A 19,050-nucleotide genomic window follows, 5' to 3' on the forward strand; every position below is an offset into this window, starting at 1 on the left:
GAATTTCTGCAGACGTCTTCTCAAGGATTCTTCTAGAAATTTTAACTACGTTAACTTCAGAAATTCCTCAAGTGTGTCCATTGGAAATCTCTTTAGAATTGATTTTGAATTTCTCCAAAAGTATCTCAATCAAATGTTCTAGAAAAAAATCGAAAGCTATCTCAAGAGGTTCCTCTAGAATTCTAGATGTTCCCCAGTGGTTTCTTCAAATACTCCTCCAAAGATTACTTCAGATTTTTTCTCATGAAGTTATTCTAGGAATCCCTCCAGAGTCATCTCAAGGCTCATCTATGTATTTACCACAGATTCCTGCAGAAACTCCTCCAAAGATTACTTCGAAGATTTTTTCCAGGAATCTCTTCTGGGAATTCAAAAAAACTTGAATCTCCAAAAGAAAATGCAGAATTTTTTTTAGGAAATTCTTTCAGGGAATGCTTGAAAAAAAATCTTCAAAACATTGTGTGTAATTTTATAAAATACATATGTAAAATCCGTGAAGGAATATCTGAAAGAATTCCTGGGGGAATCTCAGAATGAATCTCAGGAGATATCTCTGAAAGAACCACAGGAACAGTAAGATAAAGAAAACTTCTAGATCTTTATTCAGTAATCCCTGACAAAATTTTCAAATGGATTCCTGGAGGAGCCCCTGAAAAAAATTTCGTTTTTTTTGTAATTTCCGAGAAAATACTTGGAGGAATACCCGGAGCAATTCTTCGTTTAGATTTGTGTAGGAATCTCTGGAGGAATATTTGCTTGGATCCGTGGAGAAATTCGTTGAATTATTTCTGACTGAGTGTATGGAGGAATTCTGAAAACAATCCTTGGATTACTGCATGAAGGAATTCGTTGAGATATTTCTGTAGGGGAAACATCTATAAATTACGTCGCGTCTAGAGAAAGCAAAGACCCGCAAAGTGTCACAATCCATACACAAATTTCAGAGGTCCCATCAATAAAGTTTGTCATGGAGGGGAGCCGGCGTTGAAAATGGACGATTTTTGCGTGACGCATTTTATGGATTTTTGCCTTTCTCGTACACTAAGTGTACTGGAAAGGCTATCACTCCAAAAATTACTTTTTGATAGAAGGCCTGGAGGGTCGAGTCACATATACCAATCAACTCAGCTCGACGAATTGAGGTGATGTCTGTGTGTGTATGTGTGTGTGTATGTGTGTATGTGTACAAAAAAACTCACATCACTTTTCGGCAGTAAACCTAAACCGATTTCAATGACCGACGGTTCATTCAACGCGGAATCTATTCCCATTGTTTCCTATTGAAAATGGTTCGGATCGGTCCAGCCGTTCCGGAGTTATGGCCATTTAGGTGTTCCGGACCATACATAAAAATGTAACAAACACATACATGCGACACATCAAACTGCGGCATTTTCGATTACCTGATAAACAGTTAGCAATAAAGCAGTCTCAGACCATATCTGAACCGGTAGTATTGTGGAACCGGTTCCGGGTGTCCCGCCGGAAGTGGCCAAATATAAAGTGAACCAAATCCATGCATGCGACACATTAAATCGCGGCAATTTCGATATCCTGATGAACAGTTTGCAAAAAAATAGTTTCAGACCATATCTGAACCAGTAGTGTTCCGGAACCGGTTTCGGATGTCCCACTGGAAGTGGTAAATATAAAAGTTATCCAAACCCATGCATGCGACACATCAAACTGCAGCATTTTTGATAACTTGATAAACAGCAGGTAAGAAAACAGTCTCAGGCCATAACTGATCCGGTAGTGTTCCGGAACCGGTTCCGGATGGCCCGATGGAAGTGGTCAAATATAAAAGTGATCCAAAACTATGCATGCAACACATCAAATCACGGCAATTTCGATAACCTGATAAACAGTTAGCAAGAAAACAGTCTCAGACCATATCTGAACCGGTAGTGTTCCGGAACCTGTTCCGGATGCCCCGCCGAAAGTGGCCGTATATAAAAGTGAACAAAACTTATGCGTGCGGCACATCAAATCACGGTTTTTTGATGACCAGTTATCAAAGAAGAAGGCTTAGACCACATTAGGGACTGCCAGTAGTGCCGAATCTAGTTCCGGGTATTCCTCCAAAAGCGGCTAAATATAAAATTGAACCAAACCCATGCATGCAACACAGCAAAGCGCGGCTTTTTTGATAACCTAATAAACGTAAACAAGCAAATAGGCTCAGACTGTTAAAGAAACTAACGGTAGTGATCCGCAACCGGTTCCGTGCCGGAAGTGATACCAAACCCATGCATGCGTTACCTCAAATCACGGCTTTTTAGGCTTTTTCCGCCAGAAATGGTCAAACGTAAAAGAGAATTATATGTGACATAACAGTGACTTATTCAGTAACATGTTAAACGGTTAGCCAGCAAATAATCTCAGATCATATTTGGGAGAACCGGTAGTGTTCCAGAACTGGTGACGAGACGAGTAACCCGTCGGAAGTGGTAAAATGTAGAAGAGCGACCCGCCGGAAGTGGTAAACCATAGCGGCGTTTTTGCTAATCTGATGAACGATTAAATAGAAGTGAACCAAAATCGTGCAATAATATGAATAAAGTTAACCTTCTTCACGCATGTGCTGACGCTCACTCTGCTGCCGTACACGGTCAGAAAATTCACACAAAACTGAGCTAAACTGGAACAGCTCAAAAAATAAGTAAATTGCATTTCCAGCGATGGCGCTGGCCCAAGTGCGAAAATCTCATCAGTTTAAGCCGTATAATATTCTTGATGATGTGAAGAATATTATGCGGCTTAAACTAGTTGGAATTTTGCACTTGGGCCAATTTACTCATTTTTTGAGCTGTTCCAGTTGCCTCAGCTTTGTGTGAATTTTACTCAGTTTAGAGTAACTTTTTCTTAGCGTGTAGTGTATGGAATGGGGTCATAATGACCCTAATGCACGATTAAGGTTAAGGTGGTCAAGCAGTCAACTGAGAGGTCTGATATTGTTCAGCTCTGTTTTGCTGTTGAACATTACATCGCAATATGTACCATCAATAAGTTTCCCAAATCGATGATGGCTTTGTTAAAATTTTTCTATATAAAGTGCTCTAAGGATTCAGGAACATTTTGGCTAACGTCGATGGAAAAATCATGAGTACATATTCGACGAGAAAGGCACTATCACCACTAGGTGGATTAATCTGTTTTTTTTTTATTAATGAAGCAATCTTAGAAGGAATCCATGAAGGTTCCCTATAGTATTTTTTTGGAAATTTTATGGAAGAATCTCTGAAAAAAATGTTAAAGAAATATCTGGAACAATGTATGAAAGGAGCTTGGAAGATATTTCTTAACGAAATGCTGGTGAATTATCTTAAAGCATCCTTGAAAAATATTACTGTAAGATTATTTGGAAGAATTTTTGAAGAAATCCTTGGAGAAATTGATGTAGAATTATGGACTCTTAATTATATAAAAACAATCGATGTAAGAATGTCTTGATTCCGTGCATGGTTTTCTGAAGGAATCCTCAGATTTGTTTTTGAAATAATTCATGTAGGAATTTCTTAGGCATGGAAGGTAATTCTAGGTCAAATTCATGGAGGTTCCTTAAAAGAGAAGAATTTATAAAGAAATTCATGCAAAAGTCTCATTGCCGTGGGAAAGTTTCAAGTATCAAGATGAATTTTATCATTAATAATTGAAGAAATCCTTATTACAATTTCTAGAGGGAGACACAGTGAGAATCCATGGAAAAAATCTCAAGGAGAATTCTTCAAGGAAACATTAAAAGAATATATATGAAAAAACTGGAGGCATCCTAGAAAGGGTTCTTGAAAAAATTCTAAAAAGAATTTTCGGAAGAATTGCCAATGGAATACTTGGAGGAGTCCCTCCGAAAATCTGAGAAGAACATTTCTATGGAATTTTTGGAAAACCCCCTAGAGAAACCACAGAAAAATCTTTTCCAGAGAAGTCTGATAATGACATCCTGTAGAAATTCCATTTAAATGTGCTGAATAAGCTCCAGCAAGAGCTTCTGCGTAAATCTTAATAAATACTCCTTGAGCCGAAATAGTTGAAATATTGGAGCATTTTTAAAGAGATCCTGTGGAGCGGACCTGGTTGGGTGGTTAGAACACGTGACTATCACGCCGAGGTCCTGGGATCGAATCCCACTCCCGACAAACTCACAAAAATGTGAGTCCTTCTTTCGGAAGGGAAGTAAACCGTGGGTTCCGAGATGAACTAGCCCAGGACTAAAAATATCGTTAATACAGATAAAACCCAGGTTAATCCACCTAGCGGTGATAGTGCCTTTCTCGTCGAATATGTACTCATGATCTTTTAGTCGATGCAGTAAATCTTGCCTTAGAGTCAGTGATCAGCCCTTAATCTCTGTGCTTTGGTAACGGGCGGGAAGGAGGAAATTCTCATAGCAGCGATCTGGGACTGTACCACCTACGCATTTCTGAATCCTGAGAATACCTTATTAAGAAAAGCAAGAATTTGATCAAAGTCATCATCGAAATGGGAAACTTATTGATGGAACTTATTCCGACTTTATGTTCAACGTATAGTCCTCTCAGATGACTGCTTGACCACCTTCACTAAAGGCCGATCCATACCAAGATGACAATTACAAGCTAGCATGAAACTTTCTCCACAGATCACTTTGAGCTTTCCGAAAAAGTTTTTTCTGCACACTTTAGGCCGTATTCAATTACCATTGATTACAAGATTCATGTAAAATTTGTAATGTAGCCAACTAAATTCCATCTAAATTTCAACCACATGACAGACCCATCCCACTGTATATTCACACCTCAGGAATTTAAAATGGTATGATTTGGTGAGATAGTTTTAGTTTTATAAAGTTTTTGGTTCTCTTACACATACACATAATATATTATATATTGCTAGCATTGATTTTGTTAACTTTCGTGATTTCGCTGATGCACTCAACGCAGCTTCTGCCACACCACCAGTAGCGTCTTATGTAGTCTGAGCCTTTTTTCTTGCTGACCGTTAATTAGGTTATCGAAATGCCACGATTTGATGAGTCCCATGTATGAGTTTGGCATTCTTTATGTTTGGCTTCTTTTGAGGGGACACCCGGAAACGATTCCGGAACAATACCAGTAGTATCAAATGTGATGTGAGATTATCTTAATGCTTACTATTCATCACTAGTAACACTACCGATAGTAACTTATGTGGAATCTGTCTATTTTCTTAGTTCCCGTGCAATCAGATTACTGACAAAAAAGCGGTTTGATGTACCGCAAGCATGTATTTGGTTCACTGTTATATTTGTTCACTTCCGGTGGGACACCCTAAACCGTTCATCAGGTTATCGAAAAAGCCGCGGTTTGATGTGTCACATGCATAGGGTTCGTTTCCCTTCTACATTTGATCACTTCTGGAAGGACAACCGGAACCGATTCCAGGATACTACTAGTTTTCCCAAGTATGATCTGAGATTTTTTTCTTGTTAACTGTTCATCAGGATACCTTAAAAACCATTTGATGTGTCGCGAATATTGGTTTAGTTCTCTTTTACATTTGGCCACTTTCGGCAAGACACCCTTAACCACGTACACAACACTACCAGTTGTCCCAAATATGGTCTGCAACTATTTATTGCCAATTGTTATCGGGTTGTCCAAACAGCCGCGAATTCACGTGTCGCTCGCAAGCATGGTTTTGGTTCACTATTATATTTGGACACTTCCAGTGGGACATCCGGAACTTTACCGGTTCAGATATGGTATAAGACTATTTTCTTGCTAATTTCATAAGCCTATTAAAACAGCAGCGCTTTGATGCATGGCTTTGGTTCAATTTTATCAGGCTGCGGCACTATCAGCAGTCCCTAATGTGGTCTTAGCCTACTTCTTTGATAACCGGTCATTAGGTTATTCGAAAAGCCGTGAATTGAAGTGTCGCATGCATGAGTTTGGTTCACTTTTATATTTGGTCACATCCAGCGGGACATCCGAACCGGTTCAGATATGATCTGAGATTATTTTCTTGCCAACCATTGATTAAGTTATCGAAAACGCCGCGCTTTGATATATTGCATGCATGGGTTAGGTTTACTATTATATTTTGCCACATAAGGCGGGACATCCGGAACCGGTTTCGGAACACTACAGGTTCAGATATAGTCTGAGACTATTTTCTTGCTAATCTTTCATCAGGTTATCAAAAAAACCGCGCTTTGATGTGTCGAATGCATGGGTTTGGCTCATAATTATAATTGGCCACATCCGGCGGGACTCCCGGAACCGGTTCCAGAACACTACCGGTTCAGATATGGTCTTAGGCTATTTTCTTGTTAAACATTCTTTAGGTTTTTAATGAAACTCAACGTACATATGTACAGATGGATATATTATTAGTAAAATTGCGAAAAAATCCACAGCTCAGGTGAGATTTGAACTCACGACCCTTATACGCTAGACAAGTGCTTTTCCAACTAAGCTACCGAGCCAATTAATGACACGGCATTTTGGTTGGTACAAGGTAATTCCAATCTCATCGATCATGCTTCATCTTTCCCTTAAATTTCACCGCAAATATATCCATCTCTTATGTACACATGCATGAAGAGCGATGCGATTTATTTACTGTTGAAACTGTTTGCCTAACTTTCAGGCGTCTCTTCATCACCGACTGTGGTGAGGAAGAACAATTGAAACCTGGTAGGCGACCAACGTGTCGTTCGCACTCTTTCATATACGACAGATTACTACAGAAGAGGTAGAAGCTCGAATATGACTTAAGGGCAAAGTCTTCGGTATACCAATCCGTGTGGTCAATTAATGATTTTTAATGAAACTCAACGTACATATGTACAGATGGATATATTATTAGTAAAATTGCGAAAAAATCCACAGCTCAGGTGAGATTTGAACTCACGACCCTTATACGCTAGACAAGTGCTTTTCCAACTAAGCTACCGAGCCAATTAATGACACGGCATTTTGGTTGGTACAAGGTAATTCCAATCTCATCGATCATGCTTCATCTTTCCCTTAAATTTCACCGCAAATATATCCATCTCTTATGTACACATGCATGAAGAGCGATGCGATTTATTTACTGTTGAAACTGTTTGCCTAACTTTCAGGCGTCTCTTCATCACCGACTGTGGTGAGGAAGAACAATTGAAACCTGGTAGGCGACCAACGTGTCGTTCGCACTCTTTCATATACGACAGATTACTACAGAAGAGGTAGAAGCTCGAATATGACTTAAGGGCAAAGTCTTCGGTATACCAATCCGTGTGGTCAATTAATGATTTTTAATGAAACTCAACGTACATATGTACAGATGGATATATTATTAGTAAAATTGCGAAAAAATCCACAGCTCAGGTGAGATTTGAACTCACGACCCTTATACGCTAGACAAGTGCTTTTCCAACTAAGCTACCGAGCCAATTAATGACACGGCATTTTGGTTGGTACAAGGTAATTCCAATCTCATCGATCATGCTTCATCTTTCCCTTAAATTTCACCGCAAATATATCCATCTCTTATGTACACATGCATGAAGAGCGATGCGATTTATTTACTGTTGAAACTGTTTGCCTAACTTTCAGGCGTCTCTTCATCACCGACTGTGGTGAGGAAGAACAATTGAAACCTGTACATATGTACGTTGAGTTTCATTAAAAATCATTAATTGACCACACGGATTGGTATACCGAAGACTTTGCCCTTAAGTCATATTCGAGCTTCTACCTCTTCTGTAGTAATCTGTCGTATATGAAAGAGTGCGAACGACACGTTGGTCGCCTACCAGGTTTCAATTGTTCTTCCTCACCACAGTCGGTGATGAAGAGACGCCTGAAAGTTAGGCAAACAGTTTCAACAGTAAATAAATCGCATCGCTCTTCATGCATGTGTACATAAGAGATGGATATATTTGCGGTGAAATTTAAGGGAAAGATGAAGCATGATCGATGAGATTGGAATTACCTTGTACCAACCAAAATGCCGTGTCATTAATTGGCTCGGTAGCTTAGTTGGAAAAGCACTTGTCTAGCGTATAAGGGTCGTGAGTTCAAATCTCACCTGAGCTGTGGATTTTTTCGCAATTTTACTAATAATATATCCATCTGTACATATGTACGTTGAGTTTCATTAAAAATCATTAATTGACCACACGGATTGGTATACCGAAGACTTTGCCCTTAAGTCATATTCGAGCTTCTACCTCTTCTGTAGTAATCTGTCGTATATGAAAGAGTGCGAACGACACGTTGGTCGCCTACCAGGTTTCAATTGTTCTTCCTCACCACAGTCGGTGATGAAGAGACGCCTGAAAGTTAGGCAAACAGTTTCAACAGTAAATAAATCGCATCGCTCTTCATGCATGTGTACATAAGAGATGGATATATTTGCGGTGAAATTTAAGGGAAAGATGAAGCATGATCGATGAGATTGGAATTACCTTGTACCAACCAAAATGCCGTGTCATTAATTGGCTCGGTAGCTTAGTTGGAAAAGCACTTGTCTAGCGTATAAGGGTCGTGAGTTCAAATCTCACCTGAGCTGTGGATTTTTTCGCAATTTTACTAATAATATATCCATCTGTACATATGTACGTTGAGTTTCATTAAAAATCATTAATTGACCACACGGATTGGTATACCGAAGACTTTGCCCTTAAGTCATATTCGAGCTTCTACCTCTTCTGTAGTAATCTGTCGTATATGAAAGAGTGCGAACGACACGTTGGTCGCCTACCAGGTTTCAATTGTTCTTCCTCACCACAGTCGGTGATGAAGAGACGCCTGAAAGTTAGGCAAACAGTTTCAACAGTAAATAAATCGCATCGCTCTTCATGCATGTGTACATAAGAGATGGATATATTTGCGGTGAAATTTAAGGGAAAGATGAAGCATGATCGATGAGATTGGAATTACCTTGTACCAACCAAAATGCCGTGTCATTAATTGGCTCGGTAGCTTAGTTGGAAAAGCACTTGTCTAGCGTATAAGGGTCGTGAGTTCAAATCTCACCTGAGCTGTGGATTTTTTCGCAATTTTACTAATAATATATCCATCTGTACATATGTACGTTGAGTTTCATTAAAAATCATTAATTGACCACACGGATTGGTATACCGAAGACTTTGCCCTTAAGTCATTCTTTAGGTTATCAAAAAAGCCGCCCTTTGATGTATCGCATGCATGGGTTTGATTCACTATTATATTTGGCCACATCCGGCGGGACATCCAGAACCGGTTCCGGAATACTACCGGTTCAGATATGGTCTGAGGCTATTTTCTTGTTAACCATTCATTAGGTTATCAAAAATGCCACGCTTTGATGTGTCGCATGCATGGGTTTGGCTCATAATTATATTTGGCCACATCCGGCGGGACACCCGGAACCGGTTCCGGAACACTACCGGTTTAGATATGGTCCGAGACTATTTTCTTGCTAACCATTCATCAAGTTATCGAAAATGCCACAGTTTGATGCGCAGCATGTATGGGTTTGTTGCAATTTCTTGTCTGGCCACTTCCAGGGGTACACACACACACACACACACACACACACACACACACACACACACACACACACACACACACACACACACACACACACACACACACACACACACACACACATACGCACACACATACATACACACACACACACACACACACACACATACGCACACACATACATACACACACACACACACACACAGACATCATCTCAACTCGTCGAGCTGAGTCGATTGGTATATAACACTTGCCCCTCCGGGGGCTCTATCAAAATTTCGTTTTTGGAGTGAACATATAGCCTTTCGGTACACCTTGGTGTACGAGAAAGGCAAAACAGAGAGATCCTAGCAGGAATGACTAAAGAAATCCCAGTAGAAAATTTTAGAGTAATGACATAATCAATCCTTGAAAAAATCACTGAAATTCCTTGGGAAATCACAGGTGATATTGCTGGAAGAATCATATCAAAAAACTTTGTAGCAATTGCAGCAGTCATTAATTGAAATGATGTACACCCCAGCGCTACCTGCTGGTAAGATTTCTTATATGTAATCACAGCAACAGATAACGATTGATTTTTGACCAGATTCAGATAAAATAAAGTAAAGAGTCTTGGTTTATACATATTGGTTTAATATACATTCTATGAATTTGACTCTGTGTTTTTACATATTTTCAAAATATGTGAAATACTAAGATGAAAAAAATAAGTAAGAAAGGCTGGAAATCACTGTTAACCCTCTAATACCCAAATTTTTGATTTTGATCCAAATATCATTTTTCGTCGTCTAAAATCGATTTAAACATGTTTTGGAAGGTGATTCTTTTTAATTCTCGATTTCTTGAATTTCAGTTTTTGATTTTTCTAATTTTTATTTTTGAACATCCCCACAGTTTAATATTTTTTCTGGATGCCTATTTGGGGTACGGATTTTTTTAAATGAAAACATTTTGAGATTTTATGATTATTGTTAAAATATTATTATTTTAAATTTTTTTCATAGCAAATTTTATTTTCCGTGTAATTTTAGGGAAAATAATTTTAGAGTGTATTCGATTCGCTTAAACTATAAAACTACGATAGTATGATTTGGGAAAAATTTAAAATATATTAATTATAGCGATTCAATACAAAATTAACAATGACTTCTAGAAGATGACTAAAACAACAGTTTTTCAATGATTTAAACGAAATGTAAATACGGTTTGAAATATACAAAACAGTCCCAAATATCAGCCAAAAATTTAAAAATTTTGATTTTCCACGAAACAAAATTTACAAAAATGCTCAAACTATACCCCGTCTAAAAGCGGGGTTGGGTATTAGAGGGTTAATTGATGTTTATCGTAATTTTCTTTTCAAAATATATATTTAAAACAAAATTTGAAAACAATATCTTCGATATAACGTAACTTTGACAAAACGTAACGAAAATAAAAATGTAGTTACGTTATTTCGAGGTATGACTGAAATAACCATTCAAATGATCTTCAAAAATATAGGTTATTCATGTTTGCATCTAAGTGAAAAGTAAATGACTAGCATAAAAGTAAATGCGAAACATTTGCAAACAAGATTGTCCATCGTTTTTGCGCACACAAGACAATAATGCCACACACACCGCACAGTTAATCCCTTCCGGCAGATCCGTTAAATCGATCCTACATCCCAGCTATTTCCTTCTTGTTTGTTCATCCAGAGGAGTATCAGCATCCTTGCTGCTAGGTTGTTGGTTAACTGCAATCGACCGGAATCGGATTATGTCTCGAATGGTGTTTCGATATTCTCCTCCATCTAATGGCAGCCATATATGTGGGTAGGTACCTAACCTACAGCTACAGTACGCAGTATGATGGTTTGCTGATACAGTTGGAAGCAGTGAGCATATGCTAGCTCGAGCAGTTAGTGAAATGGTGACGTGTGCGGAACTTTTATCGTGTTCCCAATGTGATAGTCAGTGTGGTGACGACGACGATGATCAAAATCAAAAGAATGAAAGCGTCTCATATTACGAATGTGCTCATTTGAACGCAAGCTGGGGAAATGTGTGGCCATTTCGATTACAATGGAATAACAAAAATATACAATAACACAATATTTCCAGTATTCTTTTGCGATTTTGATGTACGAACGCTTTTTAATCGCAACAAGATGCTGGCGAAGTCAGTTATTATTTGAAAAGTTGTTGCATCTGAATTATAATTCACTAATTTAAAATTTGTCAATTTGCAAAAACTTTATTTTTATCTATATCATTGTGGAATGCTTTGTAAAAATTTGATTTCATTCTTTAATTCAACAGTGGTCGTCATTTTTTATTTTTTTAAAATTTTGTCATTCCTTCGTAATCGAAACCTGAAGCTGATGGGAAATGAAATGGAATGAACATCTTTTTATTCGGTCGCATCTGCTGTGTAGGTGAGCTAAAATGTGTATTGTACAATAACAGTCGGATATCCTAGATATAAGTATATTTACTTGCAGCCACTTCTTTTCGCTGTACTACCGGTTCGGACGGCCGGTTTGTGTGCGGTGAGTTGGCCGTTTGGTTGAGAAACACGCGCCATACGCACGTGTCAGAACGGAGAGGTGGTTGTGGTGCGTGGTCACACGATAGGCGGTGCAGTTTTTTTTTTGTTTTGATTGTTTTCAATAGTGTGTAACACATTCAGAAGGAAGGTAGAAGTACAGTAGTGACACGGTGACAGTCCACAGGTGAGAAACAGTGAGATAGAGAGAAAGAGAAAGAACGAGAAAATAGAACAGATGATAGCATTTTTACGACACAGGGGGATGGTGCTGTCTATATTGCGTTGTTTTACGAGAGTGAGAAAGGTCAAACGAGTGGGGCATGTGTCACATAAAAAAGTGGAATCGAAGACAGGGGTTCTCAATTTCTGCAATGGGTGTTCCAGATAACACCTGATAGTTCAATGTATGTGAATAAAAAAAAACACTTTTTACTACACTAGTTAACATCTGTATGTTGATAATCATTTTAGTGTAGCATGGTTCGACAGCCTTATTTTTTCCACTTTCCATATAAGGTTGGTGATTTGAAATCGATTTTTGTTCTTTTTTTAACCCTCATATACTCAAATTTTTGATTTTCATCTAAACATAATATTTCGTCATTTAAAACCGATTTAAACATGACTTTGAAGATGATTCTGTTGAATTCTCAATTTTGGAAAAATGAATATTTTGATTTTTCTAATTTTTGTTTTTAAACATCTCCATACTTTTATATTTTTCTAGGAAGCCTATTCGAAAAATTGATTTTTAAGGATGAAATATTTTGGGTTTTTTGATTATTGCTGAAATATTTTTATTTTTATTTATTTTTCATAGGAAGTTTTATTTTTCGTGTAATTTTAGGGAAATTATTTTAGAGTGCAATGTTGCTCACTTCATGCATCTTGTTATCCATAGGCGCGTGATTTACGCCCCATTTGGTCACTGAGATTTCCTCGGTTTCAATCTGAGATTGTTATTTTAAATTGCTTATGTAATTTCTCCATGAATTTCAAAGTAAAACACAGAAAATATATCTGAGTTTTCTATACACTTCTGTGGTTTCTACCTGGATTCATGCAGGAGTTTATTTTAGAAGTCCTTCAAGAAATCTTTGCAATTCCACTGGGGTTACTAACGGGCTTCTTTCAACAAGGTTTTATCCAGAAATTCCACCCCAACTTTCACTTTCTCAATATATAATAGTTATTTATGTGACTAGTTGCAAAAAGTTGATTTTTTCAGCACGAGTCCAACATTTATCCCGAACATTTCTGAAATATCTCCTAGACGAATTCCTGAAATAATTCTTACAGGAATTCCTGAATGAACTCCTGGCGAAGCTCCTTGAGGAATTCGTAGAAAAACTTCTGAAGAATGGCAATCCTGAAGGAATTCCTGAGGACATTTCAAGTTGAACTACCGGGGAAGTTTCTGAAGAAGTTCCTGGAGAAATAGCAGATGGAATTTTTATGGAAATCCTGGGGAAATTTCTGAAGGAAATCCTGAGGACATTTCCTAGGAAATTATTGCAAAAAACAAAAACATGGAGATATTTGCTATTGGAAATCCTGGAGATTTTTCAGAATGAATCTCTCTTGGATTGGTGAAGAAATTTCTGGGAAATACCTGGAGAAGCTCCTGGGAAATATCCCGAAAAAATTCCCAAGGTAGTTCTATAAGAGTTCCTTTTGAATTTCATTATGGATAGCTTGAAGGAATTCCTGGGGATATTTATGACAAAATACTTAGGGTAATATTAGATGAATTTCAGGAGAAATTCTTAGGGGAATTCCTGCGAGAATTTAGTTTATTTTTTGTAATGAAAAACCTGGTGATATTCCTGAAGAACTCTCGAGAAATTTTTGGAGGAATTTCTGAGGAAATTCTTGGAGAAATTCCTGGGAAATTTCCTGGAGTGAGTCATAATGAAATTTGTGATGTAATTGCTAGATGAATTTCTGAAAAAAAATCCTAGAGGAATTCCTGAACGAATTTCTGGGAAAAACCATAAAGTATTTCTTGTGGTAATCCTAAGATAATTTTAGAAGGAATTTGTGGGGAAATCTGTGAAATTATTTCTATGGACATTTTTAATGAAAATTTCATAATGAATCTCTGTGCAAGTCTTGTAGAATTTCTGGAGAAATTCTTGGAGAAGTTTTTCAAAGAACTTCTGAAAAAAAATATGAACAAAACCTTGGAAGAAATTTGGGGGGTGCGATGGGGTTATTCTTGAGTTAATTTCCGGGGAAACTTCCTGAGAGGATTCCTGAGGAAATTTCCGAAAGAATTTCTGAAGGAATTCTTGAAGAAATTCTTGGGGAAGTGTATGAAGATAATCTTGGAGAAATTCCTATAGTAGTTAGTGAAGGAATTTCTGAAGAAATTTCTGGGGAAATTCCAGAAGGAATTTCAGGAAAAAAAATTGAAAGAATTATTGGGGAAACATTCTAATGAGGGTTTCGGGAAAATTCCTCAACTATTTTATTAGGAAATTTCAGAAAGTTCCTGATGGAATCTTGGAAGAATTCTTTAAAGGATTTCTGGAAATATTCCTCTAGAAACTTTTTGGATGTTTCATGGAGGAATCTTTGAGAAACTTACTGGAAAAAAATCCTGGGGATTATCAGAAAGACTTTCTTTAGAAGTTCCTAATACAAATCATGAGGAAATTTTTGAAATAATCTCTGGGGAATACATGAGTAGTGTCTGGAGAAATTCCTGAGGAAATTCTTAACAGGATTGCTGAAGAAGTTCTTGGAGGAGCTCCTGGATAAAATTCTGAAAAAATACTATGGAAAATTATTAGAGAAACTCCTGAATTAATTTCCGCAAAAAATGTGGCAAAATCCTTACTTCTGAAGGGATTTACGGGGAAATTTCTTAAAGAGTTTATGAGGATATTTCTGGAAGAATTTCTGGGGAAATTCCTAAAGGCCTTTCCTATTGGAAATCCTTGGGAAATTTGTGCAGGTATCATTGGAGAAATCTTGAAGGAATATGTGGAAGTTTCCGACAGAATACCTGAGAAAATTTTGAAGGAGCTTCTGGGTAAACTTTTGAATGAAATCATGAGGAAATTCCTGGAGGAATCTGTGGGAAGTTCTTGAAGGTATTTCTAGAAAATATCGTGGAGAAATTTCTGAAAAACTTCCTGAAAGAATTCCGGGGGAAAATTAGGGAGGAATTTTCTGAAGAAGTTTACTGGAGAAATTTCCTGGAAAACTTTTGGAGAAACTCCTTAGAGATACTTTTGAAAGGATTTTTGGGAAAATTCCTGAAAGAATTACTTGGGGCATTTTCAAATGGGTATTCTGGGGAAATGGCTGCAGAAATCTCTGAGGAATACTTGATGGCATTCTAGGGAAAACCCTGATTTTTTTTAACAGAATTTATGAGGAAAATCTTGGAGAAGCTGCTGGGTAAATTTCTGAAAGAGTTTCTGAGAAAATTGCTTGAGGATCCTTACAGTGATATTCCTGAAATGATTGAACAAACCTTCGAAAATAATTCTTCTGAACTTTGGTGGAGAATTTTAGAATAAAAATTAACAAGAGACTTCATGAAACATTGTTGAACAATTACTAGAAGGAAGCTTCGAAAATCTCCTGAATATTTCAACAGATTACCACAATAGTCTCGATAGAAGTTTTTGGGTGGTGAAATAATTGGAAAATTCCTGAAGAAATCCCAGAAGAACTTTTCCTAGAAATGCTAGAAGGATCCCTGAGGAAGTTCTAAGACAAGTCCTTAAAAAAGTTCCCTTAGGGGATTCCTATAGGAACCGTTGAAGAAATGCTTAGATAAAGAAATCCCTTAGGGAATAATGGAGGAATCCGTGAGAGAGTTTCTTGAGGAATCTCTGAGGAAGTTCCTTGAGGAATGCATAAGGAAGTTTCCACAGGAATCCCTGAGGGAGTTCCTGGAGGAATCCCTGGGGAAATTCCTAAAGGAATCTCTGAGGAACTTCCTAAACGAATCCCTGATGAAATTTCTCTAGGAATTACCTCGGAGATTCCTCCAGAAATTCCTTCGGGGATTCCTCTACGAGTTTTCTCAGGGATTTCTCTAGGAATTCCCTCAAAGATTCCTTTATAAATTCCCTTGGGGATACCTCTAGAAACACCCTCATGGATTCATATAGGAAGTCCTTCAAGAACTCCTCTAAAAAAAATTCTCAGGGTTTCTGCTAGGAGATCCTGGAATCCTCCCAGGTATTTCTTCAGAAATTCCCCTGGACGATTTCTGAAGAAATCCAATTCCCCCAGAGATCCCCTGGAGATCTCATCAGAAATTTCCTGGAGAAATCAGAAATCCCTCCGGGGATTCCTCCTGGAATTACTCTGGTGATTCCTTCAATAATTCCTGGATGATGGAGAAATCTCCAGGGAACTCCTTGAGAAATCCCCGGAAAAAAATCTGGATGATATTCTGGAGTAAGTTCAGTGAAGCTTCTGGACGATTCCATTGAATATTTTTTGGATGAATTAACGGAAGAATTTCTGGATGCATGCTCACAGAAATTCATGGGGTTGCACTTAAGCAAGTTGTTAATCAGTTGTGTTCTGTGTCTTGTATCAGGAACCTAACAGTAAATTGAGAACCACTGCTTTCGGAGGGAACGTGACTGCTCGAAGCAATCCTTCGATGGGTTTACGACACACAACGGAGGCGAATTGCCTGCCATTGTGGGTGCCACTTCTCGCTGGGGTTCGATCGGCGATCAAACAGGGGATAAACGAGAAACGAAACAAGGGGAACCAGAAAGGAAAACTGTATCGAGAGTTACCTGTCCTCCTGGCGCGGGAGCGCCCACCGTATTGGCAATCGCGTACAGCACGTCCAGATAGAGATGCTCCTTCTGCTCGGACCGTTCGATGTCGTCCTCCAGCAGCCGGTCGTTATCGTTTTCCGGCAGCACCTCGGCGCGGGTTTCCACCGCTCGGACCGCCGACATCCGTCGGTTTTCGTTCTTCCACGACAGGGCAGTGAAGCTTTCGAAATAGGAACCGTCATTCTCCTGGACGCTGTTGAACAGAGGAGAGAAAAAAAGACACGGAAAGAGTGCACGTTGAGTATGGTTCTTGAAATTGCACAGGCTCTCTGGTTACACTTTACTGAACGGCAATGTGCCTACACAACATGGAAAGTCGAAAAAAAATGATAACAGCTTCCCTGCTAGATAAAAATATCCAGGAAGTAGGAGCACGCGAAATTAGACCAACGCAGTTTTAAATAACTGCCTCTTCGGGATGGCGTTTCTTGCGGTGTGTGCTTCTTCTTCTTGTTCCATAGGCAGAAGATGCAGTGAACTAAGTAATTGGATGATTCAATTTCGCTAAAAGCATTATGGCTGGGAAAAGATAACATTGTTGCACTCGGTGGCCAACCGGCCATGAGCCGGAAATGTCCTCCTACCGGGAGACTGGGAGGAATAATGGGTTTCCGGTTTCATCATGTCCTTTTACGGTTTTGTAGTTGGAATCTGTGTAATTCAGCTGTTTTATGAGCGCATGTGGTTACGAGTAGCAGTGTGTCGGAATGTTATATTCTATGTCATTAAAGCATCTCATCTTGAACTTAAGTTGAAGAGGAATGATGTCATAAGGTTTTTTTTTAAGCTAAACTAACGGGCTTGGTTGTCTAGAGGTTACCGAAAAGGTTTTGGGTTCAATCCCTGGCCTGATCCTTAGTTCCTACTTTATATCTTTTTATTTACATTCTAACTCTTCTCTACAACTCATGTAGTCATAGCTCATAACCATCGCTAGAACCAGTAACGGGCTGAATAATCTGTTACCCTTCTTTTCAACTTCACAGTACAGAGTCAATCTATCATATCACGCCTTCACGTTTGTCAACCACCGTACTGTGTCGCATCACCGTTAGAGTAATCTTTCCCTTTACCAACGTCAACCCTCTCCTGAAGTCACTGACATCCCAGCCAAGCCCGTGCACAAGGGAGGGGTTTTGGGGGTTAAACTCCTCCCATTGCCATTGTTTCATACACTAGGCGCCTGTTTCCAGCATGAACTTCCCAAGTAACCTTTTGATGACCCATTAGTCTTGTAGAGATTTTCAAATGTGTCGTAAAATCTGATACCTTTTATTTTGGGTTTAAGACGGTTTTAAGAACCTCTTCTAGTCTATTAAATTTTGTCTAAAAAATGTTACTTGGGTTACGTAGACGCAGTGAAATATACTGTCTACTATGGACAAGCGTACTGCGTCATCACTTCCTCCACCTTCCCCGCATTGACCAGCAATATGACGTGGCAGACCTCCAAACCTCACATACTCAACACATTAACACCTCCATTTAGGTTAAATCTATTTGGATCCCTCCGTTAAGGTAATGTTACCCAAATGGAATTTGATTATGTTCAGAGTAGTTGGTTAAGGATGAAGTTGGTTTACGGTAAAACAATGCAGAATTAAGAGTAAGTGGTGCTTACGGCGTTAAAAGTTTTAGAGTATCCGACAACTCCCTGGAGTTTATGCCATCTGATCTACTAGCGTAATCAACGATCTATTGGACCATTATGAATTAAATTCATGCCTGCACAGCCCTAAGCAACTATCTGCTTTCAAGTGGTGACTTCATTTTCCGTTTAAGGAACTCCAAGAACTCCCTTGAGTATAGGTCATCGGATCTACCAACGTATTGGGTTGTCTCTAAGAGCTTAATGACTAAGGTACAAACTCACATTGTCTCAAGTAGCTATGATCTATTGAGTGGTGAGTTCAAAGTTTTTTAAGGGTCTCCCTTGAGTAAATATCATCGAATTCGTGAGAGCTACTAGTTATATCTGTTAGGACTATGAATAAGGTTCATAATCACACAGCCTCTGCCATCTATGTTCTATTAAGTCTTACATTCTATGATTGTCTAGGAGTATCCGAGAACGCCCTAGAGTTTAGGTAATCTGATCTACTAGTGTTATCAGTGATCCATTGAAGTATTATGCATTTAATTTATGCTTACACAAACTCGTGTTACTACTTGTGTTACTATGTGTTGTCAAATAGTGAGTTCACTGTCTGGTTGAA

The 19,050-nt window shown here is 38.5% G+C and overlaps 1 protein-coding gene across 1 annotated transcript in view; it reads right to left on the reverse strand.

The window, feature by feature from the left end:
• Positions 1–19,050, reverse strand: part of LOC109410364 (BAI1-associated protein 3) — a 400,368-nt gene that overhangs the window by 181,737 nt on the left and 199,581 nt on the right. The window contains exons 5-6 of the mRNA XM_062854498.1: positions 16,790–17,027; positions 11,962–11,985 (exon numbers count right to left, since the gene is read on the reverse strand). Coding sequence (XP_062710482.1) covers positions 11,962–11,985; positions 16,790–17,027 — 262 coding nt within the window. The remainder of the gene's footprint in view (positions 1–11,961; positions 11,986–16,789; positions 17,028–19,050) is intronic.

Source organism: Aedes albopictus, chromosome 2 (assembly GCF_035046485.1).
Source record: "Aedes albopictus strain Foshan chromosome 2, AalbF5, whole genome shotgun sequence".
Taxonomy (NCBI): Eukaryota; Metazoa; Arthropoda; class Insecta; order Diptera; family Culicidae; genus Aedes; species Aedes albopictus.